Source organism: Macaca nemestrina, chromosome 11 (genome assembly GCF_043159975.1).
Source record: "Macaca nemestrina isolate mMacNem1 chromosome 11, mMacNem.hap1, whole genome shotgun sequence".
Lineage (NCBI taxonomy): Eukaryota > Metazoa > Chordata > Mammalia > Primates > Cercopithecidae > Macaca > Macaca nemestrina.
In genome coordinates, this window is record NC_092135.1 from 11,233,068 (window position 1) to 11,255,932 (window position 22,865).

The following is a 22,865-nucleotide window of genomic DNA, read 5'->3' on the forward strand; positions in this document are numbered from 1 at the left end:
CACGTTTATCATTAATAGTTACTCTTTTTCTGTTCATGCTATCTTCCCATTTTTCTATTGGGTTATCTGACTTTTATTCATTATTTGTAGAAGCTCTTCTAGATTTTAATATTATGTTACATAAGTTGCAAGTATTTCCCTCGAGTTGGTATTTTGTCCTCAGTGTGTATTCTAAATGTTATGCAGTGAAATCTATCAACATTTCCTTTACAAATGCATGAACTATTATTGCCTAGGATGATCATAATAAACAAATGTTATTTAAAATGTTTCCAACTCTTACCCAACATTTTTATACTATTGTTTTACATTTAAATTTACATTGGAATTTATTTTTATATATAGTATCTATTAGGAATCTAAATACATATTTTCCCATCTTTAACCAATTGTTCTAATACCTGTCTTGAATACCGTCATTATAATAAACTATGTTTTCATACAGACAAAAATTGATACTTGGGCTGTTTCTTCTACCCCACTGGCTTATATCCATACTAAGAACATACTATTTTAAGTACTATGTCATCATAATACATTTTTATATCTGTTAGGACAAGTTGATTATATTTTATATATCTGGCTAAGTTTATCCAGATTCTCTTCCAGAGGAAGTTGAGGATCCTATTGTCAAATCTTCTCCCCAAAAATCCCATTCAGATTCTAACCAGCAATACCACTGGTTCTACCAATGAAACTGAAATAGTGCTGAGATCCTTTACAATACTGAGCATTCCTCATCATGAGCATGGTATATCTCCATTTATTCATAATTTCTATTATATCTTCCTGCAAAGTTCTATATTTTCTTCATATGGCTCTTGACACTCCTGCTAAGGTTTATTCCTAGATGTTTAATGAAGATGGGTTTTTAAAAAAATGTGATTTGCTATTTTGTTGGAGTATGTCTCCTAAATGGTATATAAAAAGGTACTGATATTTGTTTGTTGAGCTCTAAATCTTACTAGCTATAATAGTTTTCCAAATGATTCATCTGCGCTTTCGAGGTGGATAATCATATTGCTAAAGAAAAATGAGTCTTCCCCCAACAACCATACCCTAACACACAGCTTTATTCCACAGGGATATCTGTTGCCCTCTGTTCAATTAGAAAAGGGGAAAAGACGAGGCCAAGTGGCCTCAATTAGTTTCTCAGTTAATCACTTTGATACCCATACTACATTACCCAGAAATCTCTCCTCTTCAACACCTTGTTGGTAAGTTTTCCTCTGGTTTGACTCTTCCACCAATCCTATCAACACTGAATGTCAACATTCAATCTTTTAAAAAATCTTGAAAATTTCTTGTCTGTTGATGGCATTCATTTTTATTCTCTGTATGTACTATTTGACATTGGAAAGCAACCAAAAGTAGGCAAAAAGAGGAGGAAAATCTACTCTCGAAAAAACAGAAAAACTGCAAGGGCTGACATACATATTAACAATCTTTGCCTAAGAGTAAGTTCAAATCCTGCACAGGCAGAGGACATCCTTACTGACCTGAGGTGTCAGAGGACAGAGTTTAGGAATGGAGTGGAAAAAAAAAAAAAAAAAAAGACAGAAAATTGGGAGGAAATTCTGAAAAGGAGAACTCAGAAAGAGGATTAGCCCCAAACTCTGGCTATGAACACCAACGAACCACTGTTCATTCTGGTTAGGGTTAGGGTTAGGGTTAGGGTTAGGGTTAGGGTTAGGGTTAGCTCTGGCTGACAGCTGAACTATGCATGTATAGTTAGACTCCAGAGTCGCAAGAAAGAGGAGGAGTTGGAACCTTTAAGAATTAAGTAGAGATACTCCTCCCAAATTGGACACAGAATACAGACTCTGGGTCCAGCCAGGTTAACTGTACCCATTTGCAATATGCAGTTTAAATTGTGACAGATGTATACAGCCAGGTAATCATCACCATCCACAATCAAGATAATTTCTATCCTGAAGTGTTTCCTCTGCTTCTTTGCAATCAGTCCACCAAACCCTAGGCAACCACTGATCTGCTTTTGGTCACTATGTATCAGTTTAGCTTGTTCTGTAAGTTAATATAAACGGAACCATATAGTGTTCTACTCTATAGATACACAGCAGTTATTTTTCATCCCTTTGTTTATTGATGGACATTAAAGTTAATTCACATTTGGGCTATTATGAATAAAACTACTATGAACATTTGTATACAAGGCTTTATGTGACATGTTTTCATTTCTCTTGGATAAATAGCTAAAAGTGGGATTTCTCAGTGGTATATATTAAACCTATGTTTAATTTTACAAGAAAACTTCCAACTATTTTTCAAAAAGTGGTTGTATCATTTTAAATTACCACAAGCAATTTTATCAGTTATTCCACATCCTTGTCAACACTTGGTATTGAAATAATTTTTAATTTTAACTATTCTAGTGGATATACTACTTCACTGGATATACTACTAGTGGATATACTACTTCTAGTGGAAATACTGCTTCATTGTGGTTTTACTTTGCATTTTCTGGATGCATCTTTAAATATTAAACGTCCTTTGTACAGTAAAAACTTTCCTTTCTTTTCCAAGTTCTGTTGAGTTTTCATTATGAATGGTTGCTGAATCTTATTCTCTGTAATTTATGCCTCAGTTACATTGATTTAGGGAAAAAACTCAACAGTGTACTTGATGGGGAAACAGTGTTTTCAGTATTTTCCTCTAAGATCGGGAACAAGAAAAGGTAGTCTGCTCCTATCACTTCTATTCATCTTTGCCCTGGTGGCTTCGGCCAGTGCAATAACAAATCAAAAAATGAGAAAAACAGAAAGGATAAAGACTGGTAAGGAGGAAGTAAAACTGTCCCTGTTTGCAAAAGACATGATTATTTACACAGAAAATCCTAAGGAATCAATGAAAGAAACTACTAACAGTAATGTGTATTAGCAAGGTCTCAAAATACAAGGTTAATATACAATCAGTCAGTCATCTTGGGGTTTATCCCAGAAACACAAAGTTGGTTTAAAAATTGAAAATCAATGTAATTTACCATATATCTACATGATAATCTATGTAGAAAATTCTATAGAATTTACAAAAAGCTACTAGAATTAAGTGAGCTCAGGAAGAGTATAGAATACAAAATCAATACACAAACTTAACTGTATTTCTATCTGCTAGAAATAAACATTTTGAAATGAAAAAGAAAACCAACAATACTATTTGCATGTTTTTTCTATTTACCAAGCTGCCAAAAACAGAATTTGAAGTAGTAACCTTGATTTACCCCTTTTCCTCATGAACTCATTCTATCTGAATCAAATCAGCCAGTCCTGTTGACTATCTCCTAACTTACCTTCTTTTCTTCATTCCCCACAGCCAACCACTACTTTCTTAGTAATTTCTTTATTCCAACAATCTCCCAACTGTCTATTAGTTACTGGCTACACTATAACCAAAGGGATATGTGTAAAATACAAGTCTTATGTTTAGTCATATAAAAAAATTCATGTTTGATTTTATCATGGATTAAAAGGCATTTTATGATATCATGTACTGCTCAAACCTCATCTTTTACCCCTTCTCCTTTTATTAAATAAAAGTTTAATACTAAAACTTTTTTCCAGTTCTTCAAATTCAGCATTCCTGTTTCTTCACTCTTGATCTTGGCATATGCTCCTGCTTCTTTCTTAAACACTTCGGTGTACCCCAGGTTTCTCTGCCATTCCCTCTCAAAATACAACAAAGTTAAAAGAGACAAGAAGCAAAAAATACCAGTTAGCAGGCTACCAAAGAGGATTACACAATAGGTAAATAAGAGCTTGAATTAAGATATTACAGTAGAAACATATGAAAAGATAAGAAAGAAATAGTGAAATCTATAAAATAAATTTAAGCATATTAGCAACCATGTACTCAAACATGGCTTGTTGAAATAATGGTCAGCCTCTATGTGACTTTTCTCGTATTTATTCAAACCTAACGTGATAAATAATGTAAGAATTGAGTTATATAAAAGAAATACTGAAAAGGTAAATAAAATTATAACAAATAAATGATGTCATAATTTAGTAGTGTTAATTAACAGTATACTGCATTAGAGTAGTGATTTTCATAATATGGTTCCTTGGACAAGCAGCATTAGTGACACAAGGGAACTTATTTGAAAGTAATTTATTGAGTTCCACAGTAGACCTTCTGATTCAGAAATCTCTAGGCATAGGTCCCAGAAATCTGTATTTTAAGAAGCCTTCCAGTTGTTTCTCATGCAAGCTGCAGTTTGAAAACCATGGGGTTAGGAGCTATGCAAAGAGGAGTAGACCAGTAAAATATCATAATCCAACAAAAATTCCAGAAGACTGAACTTGCACAAAGATCAGGCCAACAATAATTAATAATCTACCCTCTATCCTACTTAAGAGCAGTATAATTCAATTTAATAAGGAAAGTAACAGCAAATGCACAGGAATAATATAATCTCAAGGCTCTGTTAAATAGCATGCTGATAAAGACCACTAAGAAAAAGCCACCTTTAACTGCTCATAAAATTAAACAAATAATGCATAATGAATTATAACCACAATATTATTTTCCTCATTAATTCAACATACATTTACTGAATATTACTACTACAACAAGATATTATGCTAAAAGCTAAAATTGTGATACATAGGTCTTAAATTAAAGCATGAGAAATTCTGAAAAGTCAAAGCTTTAAGTAATTTTCTTTGTTGCACTGGAACTTAAGATTCTTTTTTTTTTTTTTTTTTTTGAGACGGAGTCTTGCTCTGTAGCCCGGGCTGGAGTGCAGTGGCCGGATCTCAGCTCACTGCAAGCTCCGCCTCCCGGGTTTAGGCCATTCTCCTGCCTCAGCCTCCAGAGTAGCTGGGACTACAGGCGCCCGCCACCTCGCCCGGCTAGTTTTTTGTATTTTTAGTAGAGACGGGGTTTCACGGTGTTAGCCAGGATGGTCTCGATCTCCTGACCTCATGATCCGCCCGTCTCGGCCTCCCAAAGTGCTGGGATTACAGGCTTGAGCCACCGCGCCCGGCCTACCAAGGAAGATTCTAAAGGGAAAGACAGTCAGCTATTATTCTGTATTTGTTATTTAATACTTATGAGAAAAAAACAACATGCTAAGTGCCTTTTATCAATTACAAACCCAATTACATTAATTTCAATGTCTAAGGCAATAGTAGTTCTAATTCTCTAAAACTAATATATAAAAATATGCAAAAATATATACATAATATATACATACATGTGCATATGTATATGTAACATACATAAGTTTTAAGATTTAAAAACTCTGAGCTAAAGATAGGTGAGAATTAATTCTAGTAGAATCTTGTCAAATTCCTTTTGATTACTGATAGTAATTTTATTATATGGTTACCTCCTCTCCTTAATATGTTCATTTACTATGTAAATCCTATGCATCCATATTATCATCACTTGGGAAGCAACATCATGTGGTAGAGAGTATAGGCTTTGAAGTTAGATCTGAGTTCAAGTTCTTTCTCAGCTACTTCAGTAGTCTGCATGACATTAAACAAATTAATTGACTTTCATAAGCATTAGTTTTTCATTTTTAAAATGGTTTTAATGACACTTTCATCATAAGTGAGGAAAGTATTGTGAGAATAAAATGGAATATTATAAGCAAAACATTTAGTTGATTAACAAATTCACAGATGTTTTATAAATGATACTCCCCTACTCCTTTCTCTTGAAGCATAGCATCTTTTTCCTTCAGTCTGTTAATTATCCTCAAAGCCTTAATTCACACTGACACCTAGAATTGGAATGCTACTTATAAGATTTGTGCTCTTGACAACTAGAAATGGGACACTATTTATAAGATTTGTGCTCTAAAGGTCCTTCTGTGGACACATTTTTGCATCTCAAAAATTCTTCCAAATATTTAAATAATGAAACTGCAGTGCAGCAGACAAGACTAGCATGGGGAGTTAGGAGATCCAGGTCCTAGTTTCACTAATGCCAGGAAGTAGCTTTGGCTTGGGATGATGTCTTATGAAAAATTAGAGTGTGAGGCCAGATAATCTCTAAAGCCTCTTTTGGGCCTTTAAAATTCTGATTCTAACTTTTCTGGAAGAATTACTTTGAATCATAAACAACTGGACTCTTGGAACCTGGAATGTATCTTATTTGAGAAGGAATACTCAAGATAGAAAAGACAAAGAAAGAAAAAGTAGGAGACAGCAAAAAGATCAACCTAGCTACAAATACCTTTTTCCCTACATTCATTCTGGTGTAATTAGCTCTACATCTTTTTGTATATGATATGTCTTTTTGTATACAAATTTATGTGACAGAATTTTTATCTCTTGTAGTATACATGATCTCAATATTAATCCTTCTGGAGTGCTTCCTGAAAAGGATGGTTTTCATACTTATGGTAGTGACTACAGTGGTGAGTCGCTGGTCTCTTCCTCTTTTGTCATCTTGTCACTTACCCAGTTAATCTAATGCCAGCCTATAGCTAGAGGGTCTGACTTACGAGGGTCAGCAAGATCTAAGAATTATCTATTTTTTCTCTCCATGAGGTATACTTCAATGAGGTATAACAGTCACCTTTCAGTATTTGCTTGGCTCACAATTAAGAAAGGAAAAAAACCTTTTATCTGAGGAATGTGAGCACCTTTAAATGATCAGGACAAGAACGGCATTTAAAAAGTAACAGCAGTCACATCTCACTCTCCCTTCAGGGACATAATTACCTCTTGAAGCTACCTGCTATATGGGCTGTAGACTGAAGCCAAGTAGCCATAAAATGTTATACACCTACAGTTCAACCATGTATAGCCAATCACTAACCAATGTTATTTCTGTAAATCAATGAGAATTCCTGAAGAACAACTTTTGCACTTACTCGCTCTCCTGATTGATCCTGTTTATTCTTTAAAAACTCGAACTTTTCTTATGTTCTCCAGAGCACTCTCCAAGGCAACTTGCAAGTATATCCTGGGCTGAGGTCCTCAACCTTTGCACTTGAATAAACTCTCTTTAAACTACATTCTGATCCTTTTGATTATTTTAGGTTCAACCTGGGAAGGTTGCATTATTGATATTTCTACTCACTTCCATTTTTACATGGGTTTATTTATCAGGAAACAACAGCATAACTCTAGGCCCCTGAAGAAGCTCAGGTCGTCTAGTGAAGGCATCAAAGTATGAGGAAAGTTTATTTTAATTTTAGTTCAGTATAAAAGCATTTATTTTCTCTGAGACTAGCTGGCCCTTGGTTTGTTTTTCTTTGTGCCATCCTCATATTTTTCCATGGCTGGTTTGTGGTACAAAATCAGTAAATGATGTCAAGAAAATAAGTGGTAGTATTTAATGTTTCATATATAATTCCCACTAGCTATTCATTCAGAGAACGAAGATCCCAACCACGAGAGAGAGGAAGAAAAAAACAAACTAACTTTTCTCATAAATATTACTTGTATTCTCTATAGCCCTTCTATTAATATAGCCTTATAAACAGATTTCTAAAACATTAATTCAGAACCATTTCTTCAGCCTCCTAATTTTTCTAAAAGTATACAAAATATTCCCTTCAAAATGGAGATCCTCTTACAGTAATCAAAAGAATATACTTTATTGTAGAAGTTCCTCACTGTGTAAGCATATAAATTTACAAAGAATTCAATCAGAATTTGCTTGTATACCCTTTATCTAGGTTCAGAGTAAGGTATATCCTTTAGTGCATTTTATAATGCTTAATTGTCAAAGTAAACATTTCTATTATTCACGTGCTATCTTCTATTTCTATGATGTGATCTTTCTAACTAAAAGAACCACAATTGCAATTACTGAAGAATAAGTAAAAATCCAAGGAGTTTAATGCCAAATAATTGTACCGCTCTGAAATTTAATCTCTATCTTATTTATGAGGGTCTCTGATAGAATTTGGAAATTTGACATTGAATAAATTAAGAATTTTTATTAGAAATAGCTCTCTACAAATAAAATAAAAAAACTAATTTTACTTTAGTGCAGACTATATACATCTGAAGGTATTTTAACCTTTATGCCCAATTTCCTCTCTTTCAGTCAACAGGCACAAATTGGACTTACTTTTTAGTTGTCTGAGACGTATAATCAATGAAAGTGACATTACCTGACATAATCATGAAAGCCTTAAAGCTAATAACTTCTGAAAGATTAAAACGTCAAGAAAAGAGGAACAAAAGAAAAAGAATTACCTCTATTTAAGTCAAGTGAAAAAAAATTTCATCAAATCAGTGAATATTGTAAATCAGAAAGGACTTTCTATACTAAACTGAGAGGAAAAACTAAATAAAAATGAAAGACAAAATGTTAAACTTACTGGGTTATCTGTGGAATCATCAGCCAACTGTAAACCAAAATAGTCCTGCTCAGTCAAATCAAGATGCTTGAAGACTATATCCAACAAGACTTGCCCCTGATCATGTTTCTGGAAAAAAAAATTGAATGAAATCAACTTTGATAGGTTACACACTTTACATTTTTTAACGTGGTCGACTTTTGTCCTCATATATTAACCCATTTATGGCAGAGGTAGCAAACTTTTTTTCTGCGAAAAATCAGGCCTTGGCGATGACCTTGAACAGTAGGATATAAATAACTCCCAGGAGCTTAGCATGCCAATAATGGGGCACTAGGCATAAATGGGTTAACTTGGTAACTGTTTCCATACCGATGACTTGGTTGAGAAAAAAGACTTCACATGCGACATAGTACTTTTAGAAAACAACCTGACCTTAGGCAAACTGGTTTAAAGAGCATATACTACGAAAATATAAAGAAACATTTTATTGAAAATACTTTCCACTTTCAGGCTATCATGGTATTTTTGTTAGTTCATATTATTGCCGCATCAACTCATGTATATATCTATATCATTTTGTTATGCCTTTTATTCTTATATTTAAATTGTGACTGGAAAGTGATATATTTGGCTAAATATTACTTAAAATATAATTTTGTATTAAAATAAATAATGCCATAAAAGGGGAAACAAAGATGGTAACAATAATTCATAGCTAATTGATAAAGGATTGCTAATATTTTCATTGCCAAAGTACTCAGAGAACTTTAGAAAATTATCTCATTTTAACCTCATACTAATTCCATCATGTAGAATTAGTACTACTATTCTTTGGGGAAGTAACTACAACTTCCCCCAAATTCCAAAGCTGTTAAATTGTGGCACAAAAGATATGATTAGATAATCCTCCCCACCAAAAAATATAACTAGTGAGTAAAAACAGACAAATGATCAACATGTTCAGTTAAAATTAAAAAAGAAACTGGGAAATTATAATGACATGCCATGGGCAAACAATAATCCCCAAAATAAAATCCAATGATAAAAAATAAAGACAAGAAATACTTATTGCTGCTAACATGGTAGAAAGATAGCTGTTGGGAAAGCAATTTGACAAAACAAGCAATAACAATATCAACTACTCTGGCATCTTAATATAAGTAGCAAACAAAATCTAATACTGGAGGAATCTTCTATACCTATCAATAAATTCACTAGAGAAGCTTATTCTTGCTACATTTATATATGACATATATTAGAAACACATGTGCAATGGTTTGAGTTTGTCCCCTAGAATTCATGTGTTGAAAATTTGGTCCCTGGTATGGTGGTTTTGAGAGACAAGACCTTTAAGAGGTGATTAGATCATTTAGAGGGATTAATGTCACTTTCCAGAGACAAGGTTAATTCTCAAGGGAGCGAGTGAGTTCTCACTATCACTGTACTAGATTAATTACCACAAGTGGGTTGGTATAAAGTGAGGCTGCCCCTGGGGTTCTGTCCCTTTTACATGCACCCACTTCCCCCTCTGCTTCTCTGACATGTTATGACACAGCATGCAACCCTCAGGACCGACCAGATGTGGCAATCTGATCTTGGATTTGTTTTCCCAGCCAAAATAAACCTCTTTTTTTTTCGAGAAGTAGTTTCACTCTTGTTGCCCAGGCTGGAGTGCAATGGCACAATCTGACCTTGGCTCACTGCAACCTCTGCCTCCCGGGTTCAAGCGATTCTCCTGTCTCAGTCTCCTGAGTAGCCGGAATTATAGGTGCATGCCATCACGCCCGGCTAATTTTTGTATTTTTAGTAGAGAAAGGGTTTCATCATATTGGTCAGGCTGGTCTCGAACTCCTGACCTCAGGTGATCTGCCCGCCTCAGCCTCCCAAAGTGCTGGGATTACAGGCGTGAGCCACCGCGCCTAGCCAATAAACCTCTTTTTAAAATAAATTACCCAGTCTCAGGTATTCTGCTATAGTAACAGAAAATGGACATGGTAGAGAACAGTGATATATTTTACCACTAGTTTTTCTTCTCATTAGCTATAGCAGTTTAGAAACTTCCAGATACCAGTCAGAATTCAAACTTACAGCTGAAACAATAAGGACATATTTTTTTCATATAATAGAAAGTATAGAGGCACAAAAGACTCCAGAGCAAGCTAATTTGGCAGTCAAGGGACATCAAGACTAGGTTTCTTTCCATCATTCTCATCTGCATTCCAAGTGTTGGCTATATTTGTGAGCCTTTAGCAAGATGCTCACGGCAATTCCAAGATTCATACCCACATGTGACAATGTTCAAAAGAACAAGCTCCCTTGTAAAAGTTACCGTACAAAGACTCTTATAGGCCAGAATTGGGTCAAATGGCTATCTGAAAAAAACTCATCAATCATGGGAAGTATGTGCTTCAAACAGCACTTCTCAATGTTGGCTTCCATTCAAATTGCCTGCAAATGTTTTATAGACTGATGCAGTCTACCTCCCTGACCTGTCTCTCATTCTGATTATATTTGTCTGGGGAAGAGATCAAGCATTAATCTTTTTAAAAAGCTACTAAGGTGAGTCCAGTGTACCTTTGGTTGAAGAAACTATTCTTTACTCCACTGAATGTATAGATTTATTTCTGGGCTCTATACCTTGGGTTTTCTTTCACTTCCTATATATCACAGACTGGGTACTGCAGAATTCTGTAACCCAGAAATGCCAATAGGTGCTGATGAAAGAGCCCAAGGAAAGCCTGCTTTCTCTAGGAAAAGGACCAGAAAAGGGTACATGGCAGCACAGAAACCTGACAATGCCAAACCCAATGGGAAAAAAACTGGGCCCTTCTCTACTTGTGTCCATGGAAATCAAATGAGAAGCCTAGTTTCATGTGCCACCTGGTTTGAGCAGGCAGCAAGTGAAAAGCCTGAACTTCTACCCACTTCCAAACAGTACTGAGTAGTACTTCATAACATCTCCTCTAGGGTGGTGTAAAGCAGAAGCAGAAAACATATCCTGAACTTTCACTTAGGCTTACTGGTAGCAGGAGGTATTAGGCTTCCCTTATTGAGTGGGTATTAGGAGAAGCCGAGGAGGAAGCCTGGACTTTCACAGCTATCATTGCATTGCTGTAGCAAGTGGTGTCTCCAAAACAGACAGGAGGAAGAAGATTTGAGAGAAAAGGTAGATGGAAAAAGGGACAGTTAAATCTTGAAGTGTAATCCTGGATAGGACACTTAACAATGAACTAACTACATTTGAAACTGACCAAAATTTAAAAAGCAGGCCAAGACCTGTATGCTACCAAGGTTACTCCCTACTATGAAGACAATTAAATATGATCCAAAATCTCATAACAAAATGTCTCAAATGTCTGAGATACTATCTAAAATCATTCATTATAACAAGAGCTAGGAAAATCTCAACTAGAATAAGAAAACACAATCAACAGATGTCAACACCAAAATGAATCAGATGTTGGAATTATCTGACAAAGATTTGGAAGCAGTCATCAGAAAAAAAGTTTCAATGGAAGCAACCATTATGAATGTTGTTAAAAAGAAAATTAGAAAAAAACAAAGATTATTTCAGCAAAGAAAGAGAAGATATAAAAGAACCAAATGCAAATTATATAACTGAAAAATACAGTAACAAAAACGTATTAGATGGGCTAAACAGAAGAATAAAGATAAGAAAGAAAAAAAATGATCAATGAACCTGAAGAAAAAGCAATAGAAATTAGTCATTAAGAACAACACTGAAAAGGGCCGGGTGCAGTGGCTCACGCCTGTAATCCCAGCACTGTGGGAGGCCGAGGCAGGAGAATCAGGAGGTCAGGAGATCAAGACCATCCTGGCTAATATGGTGAAACCCTGTCTCTACTAAAAAAAAAAAAAAAAATACAAAACATTAGCCGGGCATGGTGGCACACGCCTGTAGTCCCAGCTACCCAGGAGGGTGAAGCAGGAGAATCGCTTGAACCCGGGAGTTGGAGATGGCACCACTGCACTCCAGCTTGGGCGACAGAGCAAGACTCCATCTCAAAAAAAAAAAAAAAAAAGAAAGAAAGAAAAGAAAAAGAACAACAGAAAAAACAGACTGAAAAAATAAAAGGATGACAACAACCAGACTGTCAGCAACCTGTGGGACAAGAAAAAATGAAGCAGCATTCATTTCACGTTTTATTGTCAAAATAAAATGTTTACAAATTTGGCAAAACCAAAAACGCACATTCAAGAATCCAAGTGAACCCCAAACAAAATGAATCAAAATAAATCTACCTTATAACACATCATAATCAAAATACTAAAAGCTAAACACAAAGTAAACATCTTGAAAGTAACTAAAAAAAAAAAACAGAAATTACCAATAGGTAATGACAATTCAAATTAGAACGAATTTCTCATCTGCAACCAAGAAGGCCAAAAGGAAATGTGTTAGGCTGTTCTTGCGTCACTGTAAATAATATCTGAGACTGGGTAATTTATAAAGAAAAGGGGTTTAATTGGCTCACGTATCTGCAAGCTGTATAAGCACAGCACAAACATCTGCTCAGCTTCTGTTGAGGGCCGTAGGAAGCTTACAATCGTGGCAGAAGGCAAAGTGGAAGCAGGCACATCACATGGCAAGAGCAGGAGTAAAAGAGCCAGGGTGGGAGGTCCCAGAATCAACTGGATCTCAGGTTAACTAACTGAGTAAGAACGCGTATATCACCAAGGGCATGGTCATAAGCCATTTATGAGGGATCTGCTCCCATGATCTAACTGCCTTCTACTGGGCTCCACCTCCAACACTGGGAATCACATTTCAACATGAGATTTGGAGGGGACAAACATCTAAACCGTATCGGGAAGTGTACAAAAAAATTTCAGTTGCTAAACAAACAAAACCCAAGCCTGTCAATCCAGAATTCTATGTCAACAGAAAATACTCAATGGGAATGAAGAGTAAATAATAATATTCTCAGAAAAATTTAAGGAAATTATCACCAACAGATCATCCCTAAAATAATGCTCTAGGAAATATTACAGTAGTTATTAAGAAATTATTTTAGGCAGTTAGGGTAAGGAGTCCTCAGTAAGGTTTTTTTTTCTTTTAATAAAGGCAGCTTCCGAAACATTTCTTTGGTTTTTTTTTTGAGACAGAGTCTCGCTCTGTCACCCAGGCTGGAGTGCAGTGGTGCAATCTTGGCTCACTGCAATCTCCACCTCACTGGTTCAAGCAATTCCCCTGCCTCAGTCTCCGGAGTAGCTGGGATTACAGGCACATGCTACCAAGCCCAGCTAATTTTCTTTGTATTTTTAGTTTCACCATGTTGGCCAGACTGGTCTCGAACTCCTAACCTCAGGCAATCCGCCCACCTTGGCCTCCCAAAGTGCTGGGATTACAGGCATGAGGCACCGTGCCCTGCACATTTCTTTTCTAATAGAAAAGCAGCTTGCAAAGCAGCTACTTGGGAGACCGGGAGAGGAGAATTGCTTGAACCCGGGAGGCAGAGGTTGCACTGAGCCAAGATCATGCCACTGAACTCCAGCCCGGGTGACAGAGCGAAATTCTGTCTCAAAAAAAAAAAAAAAAAAAAAAAGAAAAGAAACTCAGGGAGCTAAAACTCATCTTTTAACCTGGGATTCTGAATCTCTAAAGGCCTCTGACCAGCTAAAACAAGCCTTGCTTAAGGCACCAGCTCTCAGCCTTCCTGTAGGGAAGGCCTTCAATCTGTATGTATCAGAAAGGAAGGGAATGGCTGTGAGAGTTTTAACAAAGGCTTGAGGACCAGCTCAACAGCCAGTGGGTTACCTAAGTGGTGAACTTGATTTGATGGCTAAAGGATGGCCAGCATGTCTCCAAGCCATTGCCTCAGTAGCTCTGCTGGTTCCAGAAGCATCCAAATTAGCCCTAAGAAATGATTTAACTGTTTATACCCCATATAACATGGCAATACTACAGTACTCTAGGGGGAGCCTTTGGCGAGCCCCTTAAATATCATGCCCTGCTGTTGGAGGGTTCCAACATCCAATTAAAGACCTGTTCTCGCCTAAACACAGCCACCTTCCTCCCCAAGGAAACAGGGGAACCCGAGCAAAACTGTGAACAAGTCATAGTACAGACCTATGTAGCCAGGGAAGATCTCAGGGAAACTTCCCCAGAGAACCAGGACTGGACCCTCTTCACAAAGGCAGCTCTTTTGTAGAAAAAGGGATCAGTCAGGCAGGATACCAGTAGTCACTCAAAATGACATCATTGAAACTGCGTCTCTCCCTCCAGGCACAAGCACTCAATTAGCTGAGCTAACAGCTCTTACAAGAGTAACTGAATTAAACAAAGGAAAGGTAGTTAACATTTACACTGACTCCAAGTATGCTTGCCTGGTTCTCCTTGCTCATGCTGCCATCTCCATGCTCATGCTGCCATTTGAAAGGAAAGGCATTTTCTTATTACCAATGGATTTCCTATAAAATATCACAAGAAAATTAACAGGCTATTATCCTCAGTTTTCCTTCCATGAGAAATAGCAGTGACGCATTGTAGGGGACATCAAAAGGGAACAGATGAGGTAGCCAAGAAAATAGATTAGCTGATTAGGCAGCAACGTCAGTGGCAAGGAAGCCTCAAGACATCAACACACTTCAAACCCCTCTAATCTGGGAAGGCTCCAGAAGAGAAATTAAACCTCAGTGCTCCCCTACAGAAACAGAATGGGCCACTTCTCGAGGATACTTGTCAGCCCTCAGGATGGCTACAGTTAGAGGATGGCAAACTTCACTTGCTAGTCTCCAGCCAACAGAAAGTCCTTAAAATCTTTCATCAAGCTTTTCACTTGGGAAAGGATAAAACTTACTGATGTGCCAGAGATTGTTTTCACGAGAGAACTTACTAAAAACAATCGAGCAAGTTGTTAATGCTTGTGAAGTCTGTCTTAAAAATAATCCCCTGAACAGGCAACTCCTTCCTCCTCAAACCCAAAGAATAGGAAGTTATCCAGAGGAAGACTGGCAGCTAGACTTCACCCATATGCCAAAAACAAAAGGCATTCAATACCTGCTGGTATGGGTAGATGCCTTCACTAACTGGGTAGAAGCATCTCCATGCCATACAGAAAAAGCCTCTGAGGTAATAAAAATGTTAATTAATGGAATAACTCCTCTACGTAGGTACCTTCAAAGTGACAAAGGGCTCTCATTTAAGGCAGCTGTCACACAGGGGTCTCAAAAGTCCTAGGCATAGAATATCATCTCCATTGTGCTTAGACACCCAATCCTCAGGAAAAGTAGAGAAAACGAATGATATTATCAAGAGACACCTCAGAAAATTATCCCGACAAACTCACCTTCCTTGGGTCACTCTTCTTCCTAAGGCCTTAATACAAATAAGAAATACCCCTTCAAAATTAGGTCTTAGCCCTTTTGAGATGCTGTACAGACAGTCTTGCCTTACCAATGATTTTCTATTAGATCAAGAAACCTCTGAGCTAGTTAAGTATATAACCTCTCTGGCTCACTTCCAACAGGAATTAGTACAATTAGCAAAAGCCTAACCCCAGGAAACAGGGATACCTCTATTTAACCCAGGAGATTTGGTACTGATAAAGGCTCTCCCTTCTCTCTCTCCCTCCCTCCCTAAACCCAAGCTGGGAAGGGCCTAACACTGTTCTTCTTTTAACCCCCTCTAGGCAATAAAAGTTACAGGAATAAAAGTTACTCCTGGATACATAACTCTTGCGTCAAAGCCTGAAGAACTGAGGGAGCAACCCCTGACAGCCCAGAAGAATGTTCTGAATATCAATGTGAAGAAATAGGAGATCTGGCTGGAGCGGTGGCTCACGCCTGTAATCCCAGAGCTCTAGGAGGCCAAGGCGGGTGGATCACAAGGTCAGGAGATCGAGACCATCCTGGCTAACAGGTGAAACCCGGTCTCTACAAAAAATACAAAAAATTAGCCAGGCATGGTGGCAGGCGCCTGTAGTCCCAGCTACTCTGGAGGCTGAGGCAGGAGAACCCGGGAGGCGGAGCTTGCAGTGAGCCGAGATTGCACCACTGCACTCCAGCCTGGGCTACAAAGCGAGACTCTGTCTCCCACAAAAGAATACAAAAATAAGAAATTTGAGATCTTGGCCGGGAATGGTTACTCACATCTGTAATCCCAGCACTTTGGGAGGCTGAGGTGGGCAGATAACAAGGTCAGGAGTTCGAGACCAGCCTGGCCAGTATCATGAAACCCCGTCTCTACTAAAAAATACAAAAAAATTAGCCAGGCATGGTGGCGCACAACTGTAGTCCCAGGTACTCAGGAGGCTGAGGCAGGAGAATTGCTTAAACCTGGGAGGCAGAGGTTGAAGTGAGCCAAGATCACGCCACTGCAATCCAGCCTGGGCGACAGAGTAAGACTCTGTCTCAAAATAAAAAAAAATTTAAAAAAATATAAATAAAAAAGAAATGGGAGATCTTTAAGCTGAAAGTCACAAAAGATAAGTAACTGAGTGAGAACTACTCATTTTACGCAGTCTCACCCCTACCTCACCAAACACTTTTTGTCTTGTCTACCTCTCCTTTTGAGATTCATTGCCAAATATTAGAATTTCTTTTTGATGGGAATTATTTACCATGCCGCCCCTGCAGGAATTGCTACACTCTACTATTTGCAGTAGGATTACAGACTGTAGCACCCTCAGGGTACAATATTGGACAGAGAATCTCAATTATTGTAGCATTTTGCTTAATTATCATCCTCCTAGTAGGAATAACAGTTACTAACAGGAAGTAAACATGAGTGTTTTACTAGCAATAAGCCTGTGAGGACTTCTTGTCAGACTTAGTAATATGTCACATCCTTTAGCTCCTGCAGTATCAGCCATGGCCCATTTGGATAACAAGACTAATTGTTGGGTCTGTCCTAAGTGGTTTGCTCAGTTTAATGACACTAAGGAACCCTTCAGTGACCCACAACTCACCATCGTAGGATTCCCTTTGTTAGCTTTACCTTTAATCCTTAAAGATTTAGGAGACATAAATGGGACATAGTTTGGGGCACTTTTAACTGGGTAACTAACTCCTCTCAGCACAACGCTCTTCCCCCAGTGCCAAAGAACACTCTCCCCAAAGATAAACTTCACACCCTCAGGCTGGTAAAAGTTGACCGGGTAATAGCAAATACCTCCCTCTGCTTTAAAAGCAGTAGGGAAGGACCATACTTGGGAGATCTCAGATCCTGTAACATCACACTTGTAGTTGCTGATAGTTCAAAGATGTGGGGAGGAAAACGCAACAGGAGCGATCTAAAAGGATGAGAAGCCCTAATGGGGGGCTTTCAAAATCTAGCCTTTCCTTCTGGTTGGAAGTCCCGATGGGAGTGGTATGCTCTAAGTCACCATGCTGACTATAATGTAAAGAATAACATGGGGCGGGCGCGGTGGCTCATGCCTGTAATCCCAGCACTTTGGGAGGCCAAGGTGGGTGGATCACAAGGTCAGGAGATTGAGACCATCCTGGCTAACATGGTGAAACCCTGCCTCCACTAAAAATACAAAAAATTAGCCGGGCATGGTGGCAGGCGCCTGCAGTCCCAGCTACTTGGGAGGCTGAGGCAGAAGAATGGTGTGAACCAGGGAGGCGGAGCTTGCAGAGATCGTGCCACTGCACTCCAGGCTGGGTGACAGAGTGAGACTCTGTCTCAAAAGAAAAAAAAAAAGAACACATGAGCCTTTCCAAATATGCTCCCCCATGGAATTCCAGACCCTTGTATGATGCTTGCTAATGGTAGCAGCTTACAAATCTGTGGGTGAACTGGAGACATCTGGACTGACAGCCCTTGCCACAAGGATCATCTGAGATATTGGCCAGGGCATATTATGTTTTTAATTTTTCGAAACTCCATTTGTCAGGTGGATCCTTCTCACTTGGCATGTCAAATTCCAAACAGCATTGTAAATGACTATTCTAAATATGGATATGCTTATCCCAAGGATGCCCCTATTGCATGTAAAGAAGGGAAACTTCTATGATATGAGAAAAACCTGCTGGTGTCTCTCACAAGCCACAACTTAGAACCATCCCTTCAAGGAACAGGGCTATATTTTCTTTGTGGCTCCTGGATAAACGTAATCCTCCCAAGGCCTTGTAAGGGAACTTGTACTACAAAAGCAGTAGTTCTCGACTTGTTATTTTTAAATTCTCCTGAGATGGCAGCATCATCTGGGGACATCCCTAACTCAGGGTCTTTTAGGCAAACTGCATTATCTCGTATATGCTGGACAAAGAGATCTATCATTTCTATGCCCTGGCATGGAGATTTAACTGAAACGGTAGACTGGGGAGGGCAATGCACATGATAACACCATCTTAGAAAAACCATGGATGAGAAATTCTATAGCCAGAGGTCTATTCTGGTTTATGGGCACCCCTCTCCTTGAAAGATCAGTACTTAATATTTCCATTATGATGCAATGAGGATGGAAAGCAACTGTAGGCGCCATAGACGCACAACAGCCATCTACAGACATTTTAGTCTCAGTAGTAGCACAAAATAGACAGGCCTTAGATGTCCTGATAGCTGAAGTAGGAGGTACCTGTGCACTTTTAAATGAAACATGCTGTTTCTGGATTAACACCTCTAGTCAAGTAGAGGAAAACATACACATACTTAAAAATCAAATCAAAATAATTGACAGGCTAAAAAAAAATGCAGGCTTCAGCCCTGGGTGGTTACAATCCCTCTTTAATGAATTCCAGTCATCTTTATGGAATTGGTTAGCTCTTTTATTAAGCTCCCTCCTACTTATACATCTTGTATTCATATTTGCACCTTGTATACTCACTACTATAACTCGAATTATTTTCTCTTGCCTAGAAGCAATCAAACTCCAAATGGTGCTGCAAAGTGAACCATGCGTGGGCACACCATTCTTCTGAGGACCCTTAGATCGACCCCAGGAGGAACCCGAGCTGTTCTTCCCCACTTGATGCCCCCTTTCAGCAGGAAGTAACCAGAAAGAGTCGTCGCCCAAAACCCTGTAACAGCAGTTAAGGTGACACCTCCTCAGGGGAAATATTACAGGAGTTATTAAGAAATTATTTTAGGCAGATAGAGAGGGTAAGGAGTCCTCAGTAAGGTTTTTTATTCTTTTAATAAAGGTAGCTCCTGAAACATTTCTTTTCTAATAGAAAAGCAGCTTGACAAGCCAGGCCGGCAAGCTTTGATATGCAAATACTGGTGATTAGAAACTGGGTCTATTCAGCATGGTGATTCCTCCATCTCTTCCTCATCACCATGTGTGCCAAGTGTCATGGCTGCCTCCAGATGACTCCGTGTGTGCAGGACATCATGGCGAACTGCACTTGCATGTTAAAAGGCCAGGGTGGGAGAGCCAGGTTTTTCGCTGACTACGTGAATGACACACCTGATCAAATCAATGCCCTGAGCCCTGTGCAAATCAGACACCGCCTCCTCCAGCCTCCTAATATAACCGACTGTTTTCTGGTGCACTCAGGGTTTTCCTCTCCGTTCGGAGCCCCACTCCCTCGGTCTCTGTAAGGGGGAGCCTTTTCCTTCTTTCTTATTAAACTTTCCGCTCACTGAAACCTTGAAACCGCGCCACATGTATCCGTGTTGTTTATCTAATTGGTCTGAGACAAAGGACCCTGGTGTTCCTCCAGTCATCAGAGACCTATCAGAAGTTCTTGAACCAGAAAGTAAATAACATGAAGAAACTTGGAACAACAAAAAAGAATAAAGAGTAATGAAATGGGAGAAATGGAAGTAAATACAAAAGCCCATTCTTCTCTTTAAGAATAAATGTTTAAAGGCTAAAGCAAAAATTACACCTATTTGATGTGCCCCTAATGTATATAGAAAAATACTTAACACAGTTATATTGGGGAAAACACAATACTATAATAATTCTATTATAAAGGGGGAAGGAAAGGCCTCTAAAAGTAGATAAGGTTTTTATATGTACTCAAAGGGATAAAATACTGTTAATGATATAGCATAAAAATTTTTAAATGTAAATTACAATAGCAAGAATCACCTAAAAAAGCTATCCAAAGATATACTCTCAAAGACACTATAAAAACAAAAATGAGGCTGGGTGCGGTGGTTCATGCCTGTAATCCCAGCACTTTGGGAGGCCGAAGCAGGCAGATCACAAGGTCAGGAGATCGAGACTATCCTGGCTAACATGGTGAAACCTCGTCTCTACCAAAAAAAAAATACAAAGAATTAGCTGGGTGTGGTGGTGGGCACCTGTAGTCCCAGCTACTAGGGAGGCTGAGGCAGGAGAATGGCGTGAATCTGGGAGGCAGAGCTTGCAGTGATCAGAGACTGTGCGCCACTGCACTCCAGCCTGGGCGACAGAGCGAGACACCGTCTCAAAAAAAAAAACAAAAATGAAATTCTAGAAAATGCCACGAATCTAAGAAAAGCAGTAAAAATAAAAATGAAAAGCAGAACAAACAGAAAATAAGGAAACAAATAATAAAATAATAAAACTAGTAATAAAATGGCAGAAAACAACTTAAGCCATAGAAAAGGGACAAATATAACTAGGGATGTCAACATCTCTTTCTCAGCAATTGCTAGATTAATCAGCAAAGATGTAAAAAAGAAAATCAGCATGGATATAAAAGAACCCAACAACATATTAACTAATAGAATTGACTGACATTTCTAGGACACTCCACTCAACAACAGCAGAATATATGTTATTTTAAAGCATCCACCAACATTCACAAGACAGGCTATATCCTGGGTCATAAAACAAACCTTACTCAATTAAGAATAACTGAAATCACAAAGTGTGTTCTGTGACTATAATGAAATCAAAATAGAACACAGCGAGAGAAAGACAGGAAACATTTGGAAATTAAACAACTTCTAAATAACCCACAGGACAAAGAGGACTCTGGAGAAAAACAAAACAAAACAAAAAACACTGAACTGAAAGAAAACTCAACATATCAAAGCTTGTGGAATATAGCCAAAGCAGAGCCGAGAGGAAAATTTATAAACCTAAACGCTTACATTAAAAAAAGGGAAGGTCTCAAATCAAGTCTAAGCTCCTACCTAAAGAAAATTAGAAAAACAGAAACCAAAACTAGGGAATACAGGAAAGAGCAGAAATCTAAGTATTTAAAAACAAGAAATAGACAAAATTTGGTAAAACAAAAATCTGGTCATTTGAAAAGATCAATGAAATTAACAAACCTCTAACAAGACTAAAATAAAAAGGGGAAAAAAAGACACAAATCAACCTTTACAGAATTGAAGCTGTCAGAAACCAGTGTTCAGTGTAGCCAAAAGAAACCTGCACTTAAACAGAAAATTTCTCAGCATGGCACTTTTACTTTGGCGGAAGGGTGCTGCTTGCACCTGTTACAATTACAAGAGCACACCGAACAAAGGAAGGAAGAGGTTTTTAACCCTAGTGCAGCTCCTGTTTCTGTGTCCTTCCCCTATTGGCTGGGGTTGGACCGCACAATCTAAGCTGATCCTGGTTGGCTTAGACCTAATTTTTTTTCCCAACTAGGGTAAACATGCAATTTGCAAGAAAAGGAGAAGGGGGAAAAAGAAGGGAGTAGGGTTGATTTACAATTTATGACCAGGAAGTTGAGTCTTTGAAGAGGAATTCAGTTGTCCCAACAAAGCTAAGGATGTAACTACACATTCCAAAAACATTTACAAGGTAACAAAACAGGAGAAAGGAATATATAAGCATAAATTTGAGAACTTGGATGAAACAGACAAATTCCTCACAAATTTCCTACTAAAATTCACCTAATATGAAATAGATCATATTAAAAGACACATAATAATTTTAAAAATTGAAATCATAGTGTTACAGGTAGTTAGGCAGGCATAAGCCAGGCAGGAGAGGGCTCTCCCCCACCCACTAAGAATGTCAGGTGATCAGGTGATGGTTCCACAATTATGCATTGCCTCTCTAAAGATAATTCAGCAGCTGGAGGCAGGGAGAGACAATCTCCTGATGATCTACAGCTGTTAACGTTATAAAGTGTTAACTGAATGCAGGCGCCAGGGAGAAGCAAAAAGGACTTCCAATAAAATCTCAGGTGTTGGGTGAGGGAACCCAGGCATGTGCATTAAGAGACAAAATAGCAGAGCCTGGCTTTCCGAGGGCACACCACTGGAAAAGGGAAGAAAGCCTCAGATGGGCACGTGTAAAACTTTCTAAACACACTGCATGTGCTCACTTCCTAAGGGTAAGAAGGACACTGTGCATGTGGACAGCCCACCCTAAGGGAAGAATCATGGGGAAGGGTTCCAAGATGCTGGAAGGGGAGTAGCCCATAAAGTCCTAGGATCACAGTTAAACGTGGCACTTGACCTTCTTGGTGCCCACTTGGGTCTCTTCCAAGTGCACTTTCTTTTCTTTCCTGCTCTAAAGCTTTTTAATAAACTTCCACTCCTGCTGAAACTTGCCTCAGTCTCTTTTTCTACCTTATGCCCCTCAGTGGAATTCTTTCTTATAATGAGGCAAGAGTTAAGGTTGCTGCAGACCTGTAAGGATTCACTGCCAGTAACTCGGACACCTTCCACCGGTAACAACAGTTTCAAAGCAAACCTCCCCAAAAAACAAATCTC

The 22,865-nt window shown here is 38.4% G+C and overlaps 1 protein-coding gene across 7 annotated transcripts in view; it reads right to left on the reverse strand.

Moving 5' to 3' along the window:
• Positions 1-22,865, reverse strand: part of LOC105492475 (protein tyrosine phosphatase non-receptor type 4) — a 238,258-nt gene that overhangs the window by 114,125 nt on the left and 101,268 nt on the right. For all 7 annotated transcript variants that reach the window (XM_071072609.1, XM_011759654.3, XM_071072610.1 and 4 more), the window contains exon 3: positions 8,306-8,413. In XM_071072609.1, the coding sequence (XP_070928710.1) occupies positions 8,306-8,413 (108 nt within the window). The remainder of the gene's footprint in view (positions 1-8,305; positions 8,414-22,865) is intronic.